Genomic DNA, 21,683 nt, shown 5'->3' with positions numbered 1-21,683 from the left:
CTAATGCTAAATCAATCTGCTGCTGCTGCTGTTATTGAACCCTTTAGGCAAACCTGCTGCATCTAACAGGAAGGAGACGCTCATAATGATATATATCCAGTAAACTCCCATAAACACACTTTTACTTTATAGAGAAAAGCTGGATAACATCAGCATTAGGGTTTAGAGAGGGTTTAATAAACTCTACAAACTATCAAATAGCAGGATATCCTCCTATTAATGCTAACCGGTTCATATTAACTTACATTCATAGTTAGCATCAATAGCAACATTAGAATCCCATTTAGAAAATAAAGTTATGTAAATTGTATCTACAGCTCTGGAAAATAATAAGAGACCACTTAAAAGTAATGATGAGTTTCTTTGATTTTACCAAATTGAAAACCTCTGGAATATAATCAAGAGGAAGATGGATGATCACAAGAAATCAAACCAAACTGAACTGCTTGAATTTTGCACCAGGAGTAAAGCAGCATAAAGTTATCCAAAATCAGTGTGTAAGACTGGTGGAGGAGAACATGATGCCAAGATGCATGAAAACAACTGTGATTAAAAAACAGGGTTATTTTACCAAATATTGATTTCTGAACTCTTAAAACTTTATGTATATGAACTTGTTGTCTTTGTATTATTTGAGGTCTGAAAGCTCTGCATCTTTTTTGTTATTTCCATCATTTCTCATTTTCTGTAAATAAATGCTCTAAATTACAATATTTTTATGTGGAATTTGGGAGAAATGTTGTCTGTAGTTTATACAATAAAACAACCGTGTTCATTTTACTCAAATATATACCTATAAATAGCAAAATGAGAGAAACTGATTCAGAAATAGAAGTGCTCTCTTCATTTTTTTACAGAGCTGTATGTTGTATTATACATTAAAAATGTATAAAACTGACAAAATCTTTAATATACTGCAACTGTCTGAAATACAATTTGAAATTAAATGCTATATTTTATTAGCTGTATCTCAAACATTAAAATTATATATTCATTTATTTTCTGCATGGGTTGCTTTGGTTGACATTAACTTGTAAGTTCAGGAAAAAGTTGACTTTTTTAACACTCAAAACTAAACAGGCTGTTTTTTGTTACTTTGGCTTTTAATGTGATATACTGTATGTACTGTGATGTACTGTCTCTTCTGATTGGCTGTTCTGTATTTTTGCCTCTGTGTAAGATAAAAACACTTCCGCATCACTATGGGCAAAACTGCAGTATGCTGAAAGGGCAAGGTACATGACAGGGATTCGAACCAGCGATCTCCCAAACACAGTGGCAGCGCTTTAAACCGCTGGACCACTTGGCCGCCCGTTTTTACAGTACTTTAAAAACACAGAAAGCTCAAATCTTCAGCCAGCAAGAGACTTTCTGTAATTCTCAGATTTGGACTGGAATACACAAACAGATCTGCTATTGATCTCAGCATCTCAGCCATACGCCAATTACAGCTGCTATCAAATATTCATCAGGCCAGCTGACAGCGTGTTCAGTGGTATTTCACTCATTTCTGGGAGCTGCACAGTTGAATGGAGCTGCGTCGGGTCACAGGCGCTCACACACAGTCCTCGGGCATTTAGTGATTGTCATAAAATATGTACTACAACATGATAACTGAGCGCTTACTGCGAGGAGTCTACGCCATACTGCCATACATCTGCAGTCAGGAGTTTACATACACTCGTCATATGGAGATGAATCTCATGGTTATAGTGAGCGTTCAGTGATTTTGTGAATTACATACAGTCCCAGTCAAAAGTTTGGACGCACCTCTTCTCATTCAGTGTGTTTTTTTTTTCTTTCTTTCTTTTTTTTATCGATTTTTTACATTGTAAATCTAATATTGAAGACTATAGTAAAGCTCTAAAGGAAAACATGCTGAATTAGTCTGTAAATCAAATGTGTAAAACAAACCAGAATATGTTTTATACTTTAGTGGTGAGATTTTAATCTCAGTGTCTTCATGAGGGAGAGTCACCTGGAATAGTTTGGAAGTCAATCACCAGAATATTGATCACACCTGTTCACAACCGTATACACAGCCCTGGAAAAAAAATCAGATTTTGCTGTTTATAGGTATATTTTTGAGTAAAATGAACGTTGTTGTTTTATTCTATAAACTATGGACAACATTTCTTCCAAATTCCAAATAAAAATATTGTCATTTAAATAATTTATTCGCAGAAAATGAGAAATGGCTGAAATAAAAAAAAAAAAAGATGCAGAGCTTTCAGACCTCAAATAATGCAAAGAAAACAAGTTCATATACATAAAGTTTTAAGAGTTCAGAAATCAATATTTGGTGGAATAACCCTGGTTTTTAATTACAGTTTTCATGCATATTGGCATCATGTTCTCGTTTATTTAATTATTATACTTCTGCTTGTGTAGAACCTCTGGACTGAATCTTGTTTATGGTATGTTTACTCTCTGCTGCTGCTGTATAGTGTTGTTGACTCTGAACATTTTGAGTATGTCCTTTATTGCTATTTTCATCAATAAATCATCAATAAATCAACTTATGTGTATCAGCTATGACTGACACTAATAAATCTATAATTTCTGGCATTTGCTTATATAGTTCTTCAGTAGGGTTGCAACGGTATGAGATTTTCACGGTATGATAACCGTCTCGGAAAATACCGCGGTATCACGGTTATCACGGTATCACAGTTTGTTACATATATTATTAAACTGACCCTTAAAGAAATTACAACAAAGGTTTTTTGTTCAATTAACGATTTATTGTAGAAACTACACCATCAGGTGAAGGAAACCATGTTTTTCCACTACTCTTAAGGGCATTAAGAGTGTATATATATAAAAAAGTTGGTATATAACCAGATACTGCAGAAAGAGGGGATTTATTTCTGACATGATCCTCACAATAGAGATTTCTATTTTAAGGCTTTCATACCTTAAAACCTTCAACATATGAAAAACAGGCACGTCAGAATTTGAAAATAAACGCATGTAAATGAATGGCGTCTTTCACATCCAGTCCGGCCAGGACCTTTACACGGACATGTGAATCCATCGTAGCACGCACTTCACGCCTGTACCTGCGTGCCCAAATTTCGGATAACTCAGCGCTTACCGCATGGGTTGTGCACGACTACAAAGAGGTTTTTATTTATGTTCAGATTAAAATTATAAACTGAACACATACTTTCCGCTGCACAGTGGGGTGGTGTTTTCGAAGATGGGAGAACAGGTTTGATGTATTTCCTCCTTTAGCTGTGACTTTACGGCCACATTGATTACAAGCTTGTTGATTACAAGATTACAAGTCTGTTTTCAGGCTGTTTGAATGAGCGAAATATGATCAGAATTATGTTAATTAACACTAACATAGAAGCATATAACTATTATTTAATTAAAATGATTTTTAAGAACAGCTAAACACAGTGCGGAGAAGTTCACGTGCGAGAGAGAGAGACACAGAGAGAGAGACAGAGAGAGAGAGAGATTTGCGTGTTCTGATGTGAGCTACTCACAGGTAAAGGTTCTCTTTGCATCTCCTCGTGCTCATTTTAGTCCAATACATAATTCTGCAGTTTCTCAGTGTTTTCTGTCGTATTTTGCGGCTAGCGCGAGCGCTTACAACTAACACCGCGGACCGCGAGGTGCTGCCGCGCTGCCGCTGTTGTGCCGAATCCGACTCCCTGCTCAATCCGACTCCCGCTTCGCGGACAGAATCAGCACAACACCTCCCGCTGTAGAACTGCGGGAGTGAAAACAGCGCTTATAAATAAGTTAGTTAAGTTTCACTTTCAGTTTTCGTTATTTGGTTCGTTTTCATTAACAATAATAATTGTTAATGAAGCTCTAGTCTAGCACTTTCTGCCGTTCTCACCGCTGTGTGCTGAGTAGCTGAAGCGGAGCAGAGTTGCGCATGCGCGGGTGAGTTTCACCGCTGGCTTGCGTTTTACCGGTAATAAGCAAACACACACGGTATGATAACCGTGCATTTTAATACCACGGTATACCGTGAAACCGGTTACCGCTGCAACCCTATTCTTCAGTAACACAGAACTATATAACACACTATTACAGAATCACAGTATCGTGAAATCATCATTATCGTGACTTGTCTTGGGGGCAATTTTTTTATGCCTCTAGCCCACGCACGTCATTAGGTATGGTGCCATGGCTCAGAACTGTGTTCTCTGGAATGATGGAGCGCCATCATTAGTAGAAAGTAGTAGAATGTCTTCTCTAGACAGTAGAGACAGTTACTCCAACAAAAGCAGGATAAACTCTTTTCAAAACCCATAATTTCAGTAGAAACACAAGCCTTCACAATTTACACAGCCAATTACCCTACCTACTCATTAGGACTCTTCCTATCACTAGTGATGCCCCAACACTAAAGAAGACTCCTCCGATACATGTGAAGTCAGACTCTGCCTCTTTTTGAACTGCTGCTGATGCTTTCGCATAGCCGAGTAGCATCACAGCACTAATGCTGGGAGGAAAGCACAGCGATTCGGTTCTGATACATCAGCTCACAGACGCAGCCTTGTGCTGATCCACATCACCCTAGGAGTGATGAGCAGAAAAGAGCATCATCTACTGTACTGTACCCACCCAGAGAGAGCAAGGACAATTGTGCTCTCTCAGGGCTCCGGCAGCTTATGGCAAGCTGCATGACCGGGATTCGAACAAGCAATCTCCCAATCGTAGTGGCAGCGCTTTTTGTCCATATAGTGTGTAAACATTGCATAATTGCATTAATATTTTATTAGCAATATTTCTCTACACAAATTAAACAAGCTGTATGTGTGTGTCTCTGTGCGTTTGCACATCTGTGTCAGCATTTATTGTTACGTAAAGTAGCTGAATGCTGCATTCATCAGCAGGGTGTCCGCACACTGTTGTAGGGACGGTGTGTGTGCAGTAGTGGCGTATGCTGGCGCTCAGCCCCGCGCTGTTTCTCTCCGTTAATGAAGCGACGGAACAACACACAGCTGCACGAGCCTCAAACACTGCCTAGCACCCGGAGCAGAGCTCACAGTGCGTAATGCTCCAGCGCTCTGACGCAAGGTCATAAAATTGAGTTTTGTCCAAGTGCTGGAGCTGCTCAGTGGAGCCGACAGCACAGCGCTCTCGCTTAACCCCTCAGCTTCCGGATCCAGAGCTGATCCACCACAAACCGGACCAAACAGAGGAACGCCGAAGCTCCAAACAGCTGAATTAACTACAGTACTAGTGCTGCTGCTGTACACTGAAAACAGTGATACACAGTGAATCTGTGCAGGAATATAAAATTATAACATACACGTCAGAATTTTTACAAATTTATGAAATATAAATGTCATGAAATCACAGTTGCAACAATAATCTGCAGAAAAAAGCTTATATTTTATTCAGCATTCTGATTAAAGGTGGCTGATAAAGCCCTAAATTAATATCACAAAATTTCATGGTATTTCTGCGAAAACAATATTCTCAAAAACATTGTTTCATTGTTTTTTTTTTAAATATATAGACAACATTTCTCCCAAATTCCAAAAAAAAAATATTGTCATTTAACAATTATTGGGACATTTTACCACTAGACGTGAACATGCAAAACAGATATGAACAGTTGGTAAATACAGCTCTGGAAAAAATGAAGAGACCACTTCAGTTTCTGAATCAGTTTCTCTGATTTGTTATTTATAAGTACATCTCTGAGTAAAATGAATATTGTTTTATTCTAAAAACTACAGACAGAATTTCTCCTAAATTCCAAATTAAATATTGTCATTTAAAACATTTATTTGCAAAAAAGATGCAGAGCTTTCAGATCTCAAATTATGCAAAGAAAACAAGTTCATATTCACTAAGTTTTAATAGTTCAGAAATCAATATTTGGTGGAGTAACCCAAACATGGTTTTTAATTACAGTTTTTATTCATCTTGGCATCATGTTCTCCTCCACCAGTCTTACACACTGCTTTTGGATAACTTTATGCCTTTACTCCTGGTGCAAAACTTCAAGCAGTTCAGTTTGGTTTGATGGCTTGTGATCATCCATCTTCCTCTTGATTATATTCCAGAGTTTTTCCAGAGCAGAACAGTTTCATTCTGCTTGTTTGCAGTCATTCAGTGTAAGCCAAAAGAACCTATAAACATTTTTTTTTTCTCATAAACAGTAACTTATCAAGATTATATATATAATAATATAAAAAATCAAATTAAAAAAGGCAATTTTTTAACCTTTTTTTTTGGGGGGGGGGGGGATTTTGAATAGGTCTATGTTCTATAAAAAGGATGTTCATGATGTTCTTTGCGCAAACTCACTCTCACATAAAGATAATGTTTCAGTTCCTTTCAGAATGAGCCATTTAAGGGCTCTGTAACATTTATGCAAACAAGCTGTTGCTGGTCAAGAGCCACCAATCTCATTCCCAATATACGCTAAGTGTTAGCTTGTGCTAAATGGCAAAACACTACAATAGAAGCACATCTGCTGACTTGCCACGGACAGTAGGTAAAGATCCCTCCCTCAGACGAAGTCTACTGATGATCCTGGCTAATCCTGCTGTGTACTGTCTGAGGTTCTTAACCAAAATGAACAAAAGAAATGAAAATATTGCTTCAACTTATCTAGTAGGTGGGGCTCTGGTGGGGGATGACGGGTAAGGGGTGAAGCAAATGATTCCTGACACTAAACTCTTTCAGCTGATTCACTCTTTCAGAAAACTGATGGATGGATTTTTTGAAGCAGTTGAGATTGTATTTCCAAGTGGAAACACAAAAGCATGCAAAAAGTTAATGTTACCAAATATTTCCTCTATAAACACAATATACAGAAATTCTAATCAAATCCAGACCTTAAAATCCAACCTGCTACAACCCCGAGTGATAAACGATGCCAAACAAACCCAAGCCTTTGTGCTAATGGACTTATTTGGGTCGAACAGTCGCCCCCGTGGTAAAGCGGTAAGAGGGTCAGCGAGCCTCCAGGGGATTTTACAGAATAATTTCATTAAGCTGTCAGGAATAAAATACACACTTCAGTCCAGCGTAATCCACTTCAGTAATAATATCCTGCTCTTTAAGTGCTGTTCAGCACGTGTCCCGGTAAAGAGGATGGGTCACAGATCGCTGCAGTCAGTCTTTCCTAAACAACAGCAAACAAAGGCCTCGGTACCAGAGCGCTGAGGCGGTAATCTGAACACACTGACTTACCTGAATCTCTCTGGCGTGATAAATGATGATCAAACCCAGAAGGATGATTGTAGAAAGGCTTATCAGGCATTTTAGCGCTAACGAATACAGGGACTCCTGAAACAGAAGAAACGAAACAACAGTGAACTAACACATAAGCAAAGTTTCATGTATCACAAAGTACTGTTCTTTTCTCAACATACTTTTCTGCATTAATGCTGCATAAAATAAGTGTACTGACAAACTCTTCCCTTAAATGTCCCTCAAAGACATTTTTTTGGTAATTTCTCACCCCAAACAAAACACTTCACAGTTACTTTTAAGACGTAGAGCATCTCCAGTTGATCCATTAATGAGTGTAATTGCTAAAATCAAGTCTGAATAGTGTAATCCAATGGTTTGTTGTATTGCCTGTGTGAAACCAAACCAAACTAACCCAATCAACTTAAACCCAAACCCAACCTGACTCAACCCAGAGAAGACCAGACCAGACCAAACCAAACCAAACCCAAACAGACCAAAACCAAGACAGTCAAAGCCAAGCAAAGCCCAACTCAACTGTATCCAACCCAACCTAAGCCAAGTCAACCAAACCCATACCAATCAAAACCAAACCAAGCAAAGACAGTTCAAGCTAAGAAAATCCCAACTCAACTCAGTCCAACTCAACCTAAGCCAACTCAACCAAACCAATCAAACCAACCAAAACCAAACCAATCCAAGCAAAGCCCAAATCAACCCAAACCAAACAACCCCAACCCTAACCTAAGCAAACCCAAGCAAACTAAAGCAATCCCAACCCAAGCCCAAACCCCCAAAATTTGGGCAAGTCTCAATACGTTATTACATTATTTGCTGTTATTTTAGTGACCTTTTAATTTTTACTTGTGTGAAACCAAACCCAACCCGACCAACCAACTTAAACAAAAAACCCAACCTAGCCCAACTCTAACCTAAGCAAACCCAAGCAAACTAGATTATTCCAACCTATTCAAACCCAAAGCCAAGCTAAGCCAAGTCAAGCCAATCAAACCTAACTCAAACCCAACACAATCCAAACTAAACCAAACCAGGAAAAACAGTCAAAATTTATAAACACATTACCTAAATTTGACCAGAGGTTCACTGTTTTTATTAAGCTGATACAAATGCAGAACCAGAACTGCTTCTATATCTGCTTTCTAAAGCATTTGAATTCTAAACACAATCGTGCTATTCAGGCCAATCCAGCCGCATCCTCCAGCTCAGTCTCTGAAGCTGTAAAGATGAGCTGCAGGGGAGCTTTAGGGCAGCACATCTTCTCCCATCTGACCACAACACACTTTTAAAGACAGTTAAAGTTTATTACTGAGTGCAACTGAAGCAGAATGACCTTTTACCACAGCACTTTGCAAATGTGTCAATTTGTCTAAAGTGCTCACGACTGTAAACACATCAGATCTTGAAGGGTTAATCTGCTGAACTCCAGACTTACAATTTATTAAAGCAACTTTATGTAGGCCCTTTACTCTCATTCTATTTCATTCATTCACATCAGCAGCAATTTACTGATGAATGATTCAATAGAAATGCTCTAGAATAACTGCAAATATTACATTTTGGACATATACTTGGTTGTTTTCATTGAGGGTAAAACACACAAACACAAGCCTAAACCCTGGATCAGTGAGGGGTTAAGGGTTTTGTTTAAGGGCCCAACAGTGGCAGCCCTGATGACCTGGTTATCAAACCCACAAGCCTATGATCAATAAATCAGGACCCTAACCACTGAGCTAACACGATCCCTGGCAGTTCGGTACAATGGTAAACACAAGGGTTTAATACACAGCATTACACATACATTACAAACATTTAAACACTGAAACATATACTTTCCATGTTAAATTGGCCAATAGAAATGCTTTAAACTTGTGGGCATCGAACTCACAGTCCTGTGGTCAACAACGTACCAACCAATGAGCTACAACTTGATGCCAGGGAATACATCAAAAAAGGCATTATCACTCACAGTAGCTGGACAGTAGAACATGTGATGGTGACCAGTGGCATCTGGCTAGAATTGTCCATGTAAACAGACAACACACTCTGTAAGAAATCACATCTAAATTCAGTTCATTCAGCGTTCTTAAGCTTGGTAAGTAATAGGAAACAATACTTATCTTATATCCCATTTTAGTACTATATAAGAATGATAATGTGTGAAAGCAAACCCAACCCACACCAGGCCAAGCCAACTCAGCTTAACTCAACTCAACATCAACCCTAACCAAAGCAAACCTAAGCAAACCAAAGTAACCCTACTAACTCAAACCCAAGCCAAACCCAACCTGAACCAACCCCACCTGACTCAGACCAAGCCAAGTCAAGCCTCAACTCAACTCAACACCAACACTAACTAAAGCAAACCCAAGCAAACCAAAGTAACCCAACCAACTCAAACCCAACCCAACCCAAACCAAGCCAAGTCAAGCCTCAACTCAACTAAACTCTAACCCAAGCAACTCAAGCAAACCAAAGTAACCCAACCCGACCCAGGCCAAACCTCAACTCAACTAAACTCTAATCAAAGCAAACTCAAGCAAACCAAAGTAACCCAACCAACTCAAACCCAACCCAGACCAAGCCAAGCCAAGCCTCAACTCAATTCAACACCAATCCTAACCAAAGCAAACCCAAGCCAACTCAAATTAACTTAGCTTAACTCGACACCAACCCTAACCAAAGCAAACCAAACTCAACCCAAACCCAACTCGAACCGAAATGACCCGATCCGTTTATATCTTTCGACAACACCTAAGCAACCACTTTCTAATGTACTTAATTAACAAGATAACTAAGCATGTATACTTCACTGGAACTGCACATGTCTACTGCATTCTGGGACCCCACAAATATTACTAAATACTATTACAGCAGTGTTCAACAGCACTCTGGACATTTTTAGGAACTTATTGAACATCTAAAACCACACTAACAGACGAGAGCTGGAAAATACATTTCTTTGAAGAGTTTAAGTATAAAGGCCTTTACTATGGATTCTTAGAACCCATTTCTACGCATAATTCATTGCCCTACACTTCACTGGAAATGGGAACCCCAATATACTGTATTATATGGAATTACAGCACTTTACACATGTTACATGTTCTTTGTTGTAAATATGAAAAGTTTTTCAGAGCACCAAAGGTGGTTCAGCAACAACATTAACACAGACATCCTTCTGGGAACTTTTTAAGTGGGAATGTAATGATGGTGGATCCACAGAGTGAGTTATGGGGAAACACCTTAACATAGGCCAACACTGCACTAGAACTAAAAAAACATACAGTAGATTACACGTCACTACAGTATTATATACATGTTATAAGACTTTATATAATAGTATATCTGAAAGGACAATTTCTTCAGAACATATAATGTTGGTCCACTTTTTGACAATTTTTATGGGGAGTCCTTGCACTCCAACACAGATGCAGTGCATTATGTGTGTGTATGTTTGCATTGATGTGTTTTTGTGTGTGTTGCATATGTATGTGTTTAAGTTAAAACACATAAAAAAAAAGAAATTAAAAGTATGAGCATGTCCTCAAACCCTGTTTTTTTAATGTAGCAATTACTTGACAACACCAAAGAAACCACATGAGACACCATTGCCTTGGATAGCAAACTGCAACATTGTAACACTTATCTTGTGGCAACATCACACCAACCACCTAGCAACCACTTAGCAACAACATAGAAACCACCTAGCAAACAAAGAAATAGGAAGCGAGAATGAGAAAAAGAGAATAATTTGACAAACAAGCACAAAACAAAAGAAGGAAAAACAAGGAAAAGACAATAATAATTGTTAGAGGAAGAGAACAACTCATAACAACTGATAAAATAGCACAAACATTCCTTCAAACACTTTTTTTGAAGATATGTTTGTGTTTGTAAATAATGTAGCAATATTTTGACAACACCTGAGCAACCACCTGAGACAGCATAGCAACCACCGTGGATATCAAAGTAACTGGCAGCTGGCAGCTAGCATTTGCATTGCCACACTGTAACACCTGTCTTGTGTCAGCTTCATCATAAGAACTACCTAGCAACCAATTTGCAACACTGTAGCAACCACCCAGCAACCAGAGAAAGACAGCGAGAGAGAAATTTAAAATATATAATTGCAATTAAAGGAAGATTCTAAAAAAATGTATGTGCATTTCCTGAAACCCTTCACAACTAATGTAATGTGGTTCCTTCTTGGCTTCAGTCCAAACACCCTTTTGGGACCTTTTTCTGTGGGACCTTTTTCTGTGTGATTGTGGCTTCTTTTATACTGTAGTTTCTATTTTGAAGATACTCATTCTTTTGGAGATAAAAGGGTTCTACTTGTGTTACAAGACTTAGAACCCATTTCTAGTAGTATATCTGCAATAAATGAGAGAAAGCAACTAAACACAGGCCTAGGCTGCACTGGAACTGGAAACCACTGGTATTATATATGTTTTTACTGGATGGTTCTTTAGAGGATCTAAAGTGGTTTCCCATTGGCATCAGTCCAAACATCTTCTTGGGACGTTTTTTTTTCAGTGGGACCTCAGAAACAGAGTGAGACTGTGTGTATACTGTATGTTGGAGCAGGGCAATTTATAGTATGTAGGTAAACCACAGATGCACTGGTAGTGGTGATGGTGATGGTGATAGGGATGGGGAAACCCCACGCTACAACTGTGCAGATGCTGTGCATTATGTAGGTTTGCATTATGTGTGTGTGCATGTATATGTGCGTGCCCGTACCTTTCCGTAAGCCCCCCAGGACAGCTCGGTCTCTATGACCATCACCACGATACCGAACATGCCGAAGATGAGCGCGTAGTCGCTGAGGCGCTTGCGCTTCTCGAACAGCGCCCTCCGGTGGCCGAGCTTCTGCCCGATGTTCTGGTTCTTCTTCTTGCCGGATTTGGAGCCTCTCTGGCCGGACGATCCGCCGCCGCCTCCCCCGCCGCCCCCTCCGCCGCCTCCGCCGCCTCCCCCGCCGCCGTCGGGCTTCGAGGACGACACGGACACGTCCGGGTACGGCGCGGCGTCGCTGGCGCAGGCGGACGCGGCGCACGCGGGCCTCAGCGGCTGCGACTCGGAGTCGAACTCGTGCAGGCTGCGGCGCATCACGCCGCCGTTGTACCGGCCGCAGCCGCTCATCTCCGCAGCGGCAGCGGGAGGGAGAGGAGGAGGAGGAGGAGGGTGGAGCGGTGGAGGAAGAGGAGGTGGAGGAAGAGGAGGAGGTGGATGGAGTCTCGAGCAGCTCGCATGGCTGGAGGGCGCGTGCTCGCTCGGGCTCGCGCTCGCCTGGCTGCTGCCCCGGTACCCGTGCCTGTGATGCTGCTGCTGCTGCTGCTGAGGATGATGATGCTGATGATGATGATGATGGTAGCAGAGCTCCGGCCGCAGCCGCAGTGGGCTTCCCATCGCACGCGCTGCCTCGAGCGGCGGCGGCGGCGGGACCCGAGACCACGCGGCTACCTGAAACCCGGCCCAGCGAGCGCGCTGATTGGTGGAGAGATGAGGGAGCGACAAAGAGAGAAAGAGAGAGAGAGAGAGAGAGAGAGAGAGAGAGAGAGAGAGAGAGAGAGAGAGAGAGAGAGAATTGCCAAGCAAGCAAAACAAAAAAAGCAAGAAAGAAAAAAAGATAATACTATTAGTAAGAAGAGGAAGAAAATAAATTTTTCGACAACACCTGAGCAACCACTTGAGAGACATCATAGCAACCACCTCAGATACCAAACTGCCACATTGTAACACCTGTCTTACAACGTTACAGCAACCTCTTAGCAAAAGCATAGCAACCACACAACCAACCACTTCTCAACAACATAGCAACCACCTAGCAACCAAAGAGAATGAGAGTGAATAAATAATAAGAAGAAGTAAAAGAAGATGAGGAAAAATAAAAGTATTTTTAAGGAAATATGACGACATAAAGCAACCCCCTCAGATCCCAAACTGCTCCATTGTAACATCTGTCTAGTGGCAACATTATAGCAAGCTCTTAGCAAAAGCATAGCAACCACCTAGCAACCACTTCTCAACAACATAGCAACCACCTAGCAACCATTTTTCATAACATAGCAACCAGAGAAAAAGAAAGAGAGAATTGCAAGCAAAAAAACAAGAAAAGAAAGATAATAATGATAGTAAGAAGAAGAAGAGGAAGAGGAGCAACATCATAGCAACTACATAGCAACCAGAGAGAGAGAAGGAGAGAGACAAGAAAAAGAGAGAAGGAGAGAGAGAACGGAAATTGCCAAGCAAGCAAAAAAGAAAGAAGATATAAGAAGAAGAAGAAGAAAAAGAAGACAAGAAAAAATGTAAATATATTTTGACATACTGAAAAATACAAGCATTGCCCCAAACCCTTTGTAATAAACATAACAATCTCTTGACCCAAGCAACCACTTAAGACATCATAGCAACCACCTCGGATACCAAACTGCCACATTGAGAGAGAGAGAGTGAGAGAGAGAGAGAGAGAGAAGCAAGCAAAAAAGCAAGAAAAGACAATATTAATAGTAGTAAGAAGAAGAGAGAAAAAGTGGGAAAATGTAATGAGACATAAGGAAAATTACAAGCATTTCCTTTAACCCCTTTGTGACTAACGTAGCAATCATTTGACAACACCCAAACAACCAAATGAGACACCATAGCAACCACCTCAGATGCCAAAGTAACTGTCAGCTCCCTATAAAGCAATCAATCACCTTGCCAAGTTGTAACATCTATCCTGCATCCACTTAGTAACATCATAGCAACCACTTAGGAAACCACAGCTACCACCTGGCACCCCCTTAGCAATATTAGAGCTACCATCTGTCATACTACTATAGAAAAACCATAGTAGCATTTTTGCAAAACCATAGCAGCCACCTGGGATACCATAGAAATTTATTTTCAACACCATAGTAACACACCTTAGCAACCACCTAAAAAATACTTACGAACACCATAGTGACTGACCAGCAACCATTTAGCAACTTCATTGCAACCACCTGAGATACCTTAGCAAATTATTTTTAACACCATAGTAACAACCTAATCACCACCTTGGATAAAATATAAACTACTTAGCAACACCTCAGCAACCACCTAAAAAAATACTTAGGAACACCATAGTGACCGACTAGCAACCATTTAGCAACTTCATAGCAAACACCTGGGATACCATAGAAATTTTTTTTCAACACCATAGTAACACACCTTAGCAACCACCTAAAAAATACTTACTAACACCATAGTGACTGACCAGCAACCATTTAGCAACTTCATAGCAATCACCTGGGATACCATAGAAACTTATTTTCAACACCATAGTAACAACCTAACCACCACCTTGGATAAAATATAAACTACTTAACAACACCTTAGCAACCATCTAAAAAATACTTACAAACACCATAGTGACCGACCAGCAACCATTTAGCAACTTCATAGCAATCACCTAAGATACCTTAGCAAATTCTTTTTAACACCATAGTAACAACCTAACCACCAATTTAGATAAAATATAAACTAATTAGCAACACCTCAGCAACCACCTAGAAAACACTTACAAACTCTGTAGTAACCGGCCAGCAACTATTTAGCAAATTTATAGCAACCACCTGAGATACCGTAGCAACTTCTTTTCAACACCATAGTAACAACCTAACCACCACCTTGGATAAATTATAAACTACTTAGCAACACCTCAGCAACCACCTAGAAAACACTTACAAACACCGTAGTGACCGGCCAGCAACTATTTAGCAACTTTATAGAACCACCTGAGATACCTTAGCAGCTTCTTTTCAACACCATAGTAACAATCTAATCACCACTTTGGATGAAATATAAACTATTTAGCCACTTAACACCTCAGCAACAACCTAGAAAACATGTACAAACACCATAGTTACCGACTAGCAACTATTTAGCAACATCATAGTAACCACTTGTTATACCATAGCAACTCCTTTTTTTAACACCATAGTAACAACCTAACCACCACCTTGGATAAAATATAAACTACTTAGCAACACCTCAGCAACCACCTAAAAATAATTACGAACACCATAGTGACCGACCAGCAACCATTTAGCAACTTCATAGCAATCACCTAAGATACCTTAGCAAATTCTTTTTAACACCATAGTAACAACCTAACCACCACCTTGGATAAAATATAAACTACTTAGCAACACCTCAGCAACCACCTAAAAATAATTACGAACACCATAGTGACCGACCAGCAACCATTTAGCAACTTCATAGCAATCACCTAAGATACCTTAGCAAATTCTTTTTAACACCATAGTAACAACCTAACCACCACCTTGGATAAAATATAAACTAATTAGCAACTTAACAACTCAGCAACCACCTAGAAAACACTTACAAACTCTGTAGTAACCGGCCAGCAACTATTTAGCAACTTTATAGCAACCACCTGAGATACCGTAGCAACTTCTTTTCAACACCATAGTAACAACCTAACCACCACCTTGGATAAATTATAAACTACTTAGCAACACCTCAGCAACCACGTAGAAAACACTTACAAACACCGTAGTGACCGGCCAGCAACTATTTAGCAACTTTATAGAACCACCTGAGATCCCTTAGCAGCTTCTTTTCAACACCATAGTAACAACCTAACCACCACCTTGGATGAAATATAAACTTCTTAGCAACTTAACACCTCAGCAACCACCTAGAAAACATGTACAAACACCATAGTTACCGACTAGCAACTATTTAGCAACATCATAGTAAGCACCTTTTATACCAAATCAACTTCTTTTTTTAACACCATAGCAACAACCTAACCACCACCTTGGATGAAACATAAACTACTTAGAAACACCTCAGCAACCACCTGAAAATACTTACGAACACCACAGTGACCGACCAGCAACCATTTAGCAACTTCATAGCAACCACCTGAGATACCTAAGCAAATTCTTTTCAACACCATAGTAACAACCTAACCACCACCTTGGATAAAATATAAACTACTTAGCAACACCTCAGCAACCACCTAGAAAACACTCACAAACTCCGTAGTGACCGACTAGCAATTATTTAGTAATCAGGATTGGAAAATAAACACAGCTAAAATATACAGGAACATGGTTGTGATGCAAAAAGTTAGCAGGTCAGAAAAAGAATGATTACTTCACAAATCGCCCATCAGACATCATCATCATCATCAGTATTAAATGAGACAATAGCACTGATAGAAGTGATCGATTTGTTTTAAAATGAACATAAACACAACCATATAAAAGTGAAAGTAATTTAATGGTCTGTTAGGTTTGCTTGTAGCTGGATAATCCAGCAGTGCTAATGCTAAATCAATCTGCTGCTGCTGCTGTTATTGAACCCTTTAGGCAAACCTGCTGCATCTAACAGGAAGGAGACGCTCATAATGATATATATCCAGTAAACTCCCATAAACACACTTTTACTTTATCGAGAAAAGCTGGATAACAATAGTGTTTACAGCAGAATATAGCAGTGTTCAGTTTGAGGATTAGGACCAGTGTTAATCCCAATCCGGAGGGGATTAGTTTCTCAGGGGGTTATGGGGTAATTTTCTCTTTTATGGGGTCCTCTGTGATTTTATTCCCGTCCAGAATGGCCATGTATGTGTTTTTCTTAGACGTCTTCTGAGTCCACTTTCCTGAGAGTGAGTTGCGAAAAGGGCGCTGCACAGTGAGGCTGCACTGATTGGTGGTGATAGGAATAGGGGCGGGGTCTGATTTAACATGTTTCAGAGAGGGTGTACGCTGAAAAAAATGATGCCTAAAATTTACTTTAAAAAGTTTCGCAACTTTCTGCATTTGCTTTTTTTAAGCATATTTAATTTTAGATAAATTTAAGTAACTTCAACACGGTTACAAGACTTAAATGTTACATAGAGTAAATAAGTGAACTGAACTTCAGTCAATCCTTTTAGTACACTTTACTAAATTTCTGCATACAATATTACCTAATTACAATTACTTAGTTTCTACAATATTACTCAAATAATGTATAATACATAATATATTCCTGAAATGTAAATATTTTTAGTTAAAACACACATATTACACTGTCTCTACACATGGATGGCATGTAATACATTCTTTGTACTAGTATACTAAAAGAAATATATTATCCATTGCCATCCATGTGTTGAGACAGTGAGACTTGGTCTATTTACAAAATAAATCTTTGAGATTATGTAAATATTTGAATGTGTGTTTTAACTAAAATTATACACATTAAAATTGTATAAATTAAGTAATTGTAATTAGGTAATATTGTATGCAGAAATTAAGTAAAGGTTACTAAAAGAAAGGATTGATTCAGCAAAAATAAATGAAGTAAAGTTTACTAAAAGGAAGGATTGACTAAAGTTCAGTTCACTTATTTACTCTATGTAACATTTAAGTTTTAAAACCGAGTTGAAGTTACTTAAATTTATCTGAAATTAAATTTACTTAAAAAAAGCAAATGCAGAAAGTTGCGAAACTTTTTTAAAGTAAATTTTATTCATCATTTTCATTTTAGTAACCAGTGGGTTGGGTTGGTAATTGTCCTTCTATTTCTCACTGCCATTGCAGGAGGTGGGATGATTATAGAGAACTCTGGTGTAAAATGGACTTTTGATGATAAATAAACATGATAAATAAACTGTGTTTAATTTTATAGTAAGTCTTGAGACTTTGCTTACGCAAATACTGGCGTGAACAGCCAAAAGAAGAGCTATGGGAAGCCGCAAGGCAAGAATATTTTAAGTTTTGCAGTTAATTTATATGACTTATTTGCTTCTTACTTTAATATGTACAGTATTTTAAACAGGTAGAACTTTTATATACAGTCATTATATATTTTTGTTTTATTAATTTTATTTCTAATTTTTCCCATTTTCTCCCCAATTTACACGGCCAATTACCCAATCCACTCATTAGGACTCCCCCATCACTAGTGATGCCCCAACACACCAGGAGGGTGAAGACTAACACATGCTTCCTCCGATACATGTGAAGTCAGCCACCACTTCTTTTCGAGCTGCTGCTGATGCAGCATTGCCGAGCAGCCAGAGTGCTTGGATGAAAACGCAGCGGCTTGGTTCCGGTACATCAGCTCACAGACGCCCTGTGCTGTGGACATCACCCTAGGAGTGATGTGGAGAGAGAGCGCCATCTACCCACCCGGAGGGAGCAGAGCCAATTTTGCTCTCTCTGAGCGCCGGCGGCTTGATGGCAAAGCTGCATCATTATATTTAAGGTTAATTTATTTTGCACTACTTTGTTTTTACTTTGTGCAGTGTAAGTTTTGATACAAACAAGTTTAAAAAATACACATTTTGCAAGAATAGTGATCTAAAACAAAGGGAAACTGTGATTCTTCACAATACAAGGTTGTAGCAAAAAAAGGAGCATCGAAGCTTATAGGACGAGTGCATTCGATTAAAATGAACAAAAGTTGTGAGTCTTAGAATAATAAATCACATCATTTATATACACATTATTTGTAACTTAATATGTAATATGTATTGTATGTAAACTCCACCAGAAGCATGATGTTTAAAGTCTTTTTAGAGTCTTTTTTAAAGTCATTTAGGGTGTGAACACCATAATTTCTTGGTTTACTTGTTTTATTCCCTTTTAAAAGCCAAACCAGCAAAACGGGGGGTCTGCTAATAAGCTCCAGCAAAAGCAGTGTACTGTATACTCTACCTGTTGTGTATTTTATAACAATGTTCATCTGTATTGTCTCGCTCCAATAAATAAATACAACACAGGTCTGTGGCGGGATTTTAATTGGGCAATTCATCCTGAAAATCCCTCCAGTACGGCTGAAATAAAGCAGTTCTGGAAAGGAGAAAGGAGCAGAATTCATCCACAGCAAAGTGAAAGATGAGATCTCAGCTCTATAGAAAGTGTCTGTACTGTAGATGGTGTAAAACATTTCCTTCATTAAATAAAATAATGAGTTAAAATGTATATTGTATTTTCATTGTGTTCCTGATAATAATAATATAATCTAATAATCTAATAATATATTCTAATAAGGATCTGAAATTATTTCCAGTAAAACACTGAGAAAAACAACAGAGACCTAAACAACAGTAAAAGTGCTAAACCTGCATAGAAATTAAATCACAAGTGAAAGTATTTTAAAAAGAGGCTCAAAAATCAACTTAAATACTTAACTGGATAAGTACTGCTACTGCTAGTAATGCTACTCAACCAGCTGGGTCAGTGTAACGTTTATCAATTCAATTTTCTGACCATTTTATAAGGATGAATTTGATTTATTTTTATTTAGTGTAGTGAAAAAATGTTTTACATCCATACATTTTTCTTTTTTAAATATTTTTTTTTATAAATTTCTGCCTTTTGCTAACAGAAATTCAATATAAATAATAAAATATCTACTCTTAATTTCGTGTTTTCAAAAATCTGGTGGTATAATCCAACTTACTTTTGTTACAAATTGAAAAAATCTGTTGACCGGCTTGTTCAGGTCAGAATTGCTGGTATGCCACTTAATGAATTTTTTTTTTAAGGTATACATAAGGTATATAGAATATATAGTACCAGTTTAAAGTTAAGACACTTCTTCTCATTTAGTGTTTTTCTTTATTTCTTTATTTAATGTATTTTCTACATTGTACATTAATATTAAAGACATGCAAACAGTTAATTGATATATATAGAATAACGTAGTAAACAGTAAAAAAAGTGTTTGTCCTCCACATTAATCCCCTAACCTAAACCTGATGAACTGAGATGGTGATTTGAGGTGATTTAATTGGGATGAGCTGGAGCTTCACAGCGTGGAGGAAAAGCAGCAGCTATTGTTCAGCACCTCCGGGAACTCCTTCTTTCAAGACGCTCTCTCATGAAGACACTGGGATTAAAATACCAAGAACGTGCAGATCTGTCCTGTTTTTAAAATGTTTTGTTTTTACAAAATAATGCAATGTGTGTTCCTGTATAGCTTTAATATAGTGTTCAATATTAAATTTACAATGTGGAAAACATAAAAAAGTTTGGTTTTGGCTCACTTGTACCCGCTGTGTAAACATAGCCCTAGTTGAGCTACAGTTCAGTTCACTTTGCCTTGTTTAAGCTATTAGATGTAGTTGCTTTTATTATTAAATCGTTACATCATGAACAAAATTGTGAAAAAAAATAATATTATGAAGCAGACAAAAAAACGGAGAAAACCAACAAAAAAACCCTTTCAGAAAGTTTCAGAGGGTTTCAGTGTTTTAGTGTAGTGTACAGTATGCACAGTACGGCAGTGTCTGTCTGTTGGAAGTGAGTTAAACAACTACAACTACAATGAAAACGCGTTTTTGTAAGAAAAAAAACAAATATGGTCTAAAACGGCCACCGTACTAATAAATGTTTCGGCGGCGCTTTAATATTTTTTTCCCGCCCGTTTTCCGCCACGTCCCGCCCTTTTCGCAACATCAGCCACACGATTGGTTGAACGCTTTGTGGACGCACGCCTGTGTCAGAGCCGTGTGATCCAGTAGCCAATCACAACGCAGAACGGCCGGGCTTTGCTGAATGCGGGTGTGGAATAAGGCTAGGTTACCGCTAGCTGATTTTTTCAGTGTAATTTTGCCGGATTTTACTGTGTATTTTTATATTGACACACCGCAGACTGGTGCGCTGTGTGTTTATAGTATCTCAGAGCTGGCTCTGAGCCAGGGCAGGTGATTTTTAGTCGGTTTTTGAGGAGAGAAAAAAACACTGAATGGGGTTTTAGTGTTAGCTAGTCTCGCCGGGTTGCCAGATTGGAGCAGGAGAAACATGGCATTCTTTGTTAGCTGAGCTGAGCTAACCGGTTCTTTTCTCTCTGACCTGTAATCAGCTATAAACTCTTCTTTCAGCGCGGATTAAAATGTGGACTGTTCGGTTCTGGTGAGCTGATGGTGGTTCTGGTCCGGCTTTACTGAGTGTCTGCAACTTGAACAATGAGGAACAATGAGGAGCCCACCGGTAGGCATCATTACTGTGATATTAAATCAGTATAAATGTGAATTTCTTCTCATTTACATTCATTAACCCTGAAATAGCAGGTCACACTTCTGTTGCAAGGGTTAATTTAACCAATTAACTACACCTGGGCTTCCCAGGGTCAGTGCAGGTGACCCCATGCTCCAGGTGATCACACCTGTATTAACACATTAATGTTTATCTAGATAGATAGATAGATACACATATACATAGATAAATAGACCTAGGCCTGTCACGATTATTATGCTACCGATTTATTGTACAATATATGAAATAATCTCAATAATTTTATTTATCAAGGAAAACCCATTATCCTGAATAATTCCTTATTAGACAGATAGAGAGAAAGAGAGACAGAAAGAAAGCTAGACAGCGAGACCTAGGCACCCCAGAGTCAGTGCAGGTGACCACATGCTTTAGGTGAACACACCTGCATTAGTAGGACTGTCACAATTATTACGCTATTGATTTATCATACTA

General features: G+C 38.8%; 2 protein-coding genes across 4 annotated transcripts in view; one reads left to right on the top strand and one right to left on the bottom strand.

The window, feature by feature from the left end:
* kcnn2 (potassium calcium-activated channel subfamily N member 2) overlaps window positions 1-12,648 on the bottom strand; it is a 259,379-nt gene extending 246,731 nt beyond the window's left edge. For both annotated transcript variants that reach the window (XM_022681136.2, XM_049468327.1), the window contains exons 1-2: window positions 11,944-12,648; window positions 7,180-7,275 (exon numbers count right to left, since the gene is read on the bottom strand). In XM_022681136.2, coding sequence (XP_022536857.2) covers window positions 7,180-7,275; window positions 11,944-12,612 — 765 coding nt within the window. In that variant the 5' untranslated portion in view covers window positions 12,613-12,648. The remainder of the gene's footprint in view (window positions 1-7,179; window positions 7,276-11,943) is intronic.
* An 8,086-nt stretch (window positions 12,649-20,734) lies between these two features.
* Window positions 20,735-21,683, top strand: part of smarcad1b (SWI/SNF-related, matrix-associated actin-dependent regulator of chromatin, subfamily a, containing DEAD/H box 1 b) — a 35,256-nt gene continuing 34,307 nt past the window's right edge. For both annotated transcript variants that reach the window (XM_007257800.4, XM_015608016.3), the window contains exon 1: window positions 20,735-21,185. In XM_007257800.4, coding sequence (XP_007257862.2) covers window positions 21,161-21,185 — 25 coding nt within the window. In that variant the 5' untranslated portion in view covers window positions 20,735-21,160. The remainder of the gene's footprint in view (window positions 21,186-21,683) is intronic.

This window comes from Astyanax mexicanus, chromosome 20, assembly GCF_023375975.1.
Source record: "Astyanax mexicanus isolate ESR-SI-001 chromosome 20, AstMex3_surface, whole genome shotgun sequence".
NCBI lineage: Eukaryota > Metazoa > Chordata > Actinopteri > Characiformes > Acestrorhamphidae > Astyanax > Astyanax mexicanus.
Note: the sequence above shows the minus strand (reverse complement) of the source record. Positions and strands in the feature narration are given on the sequence as shown.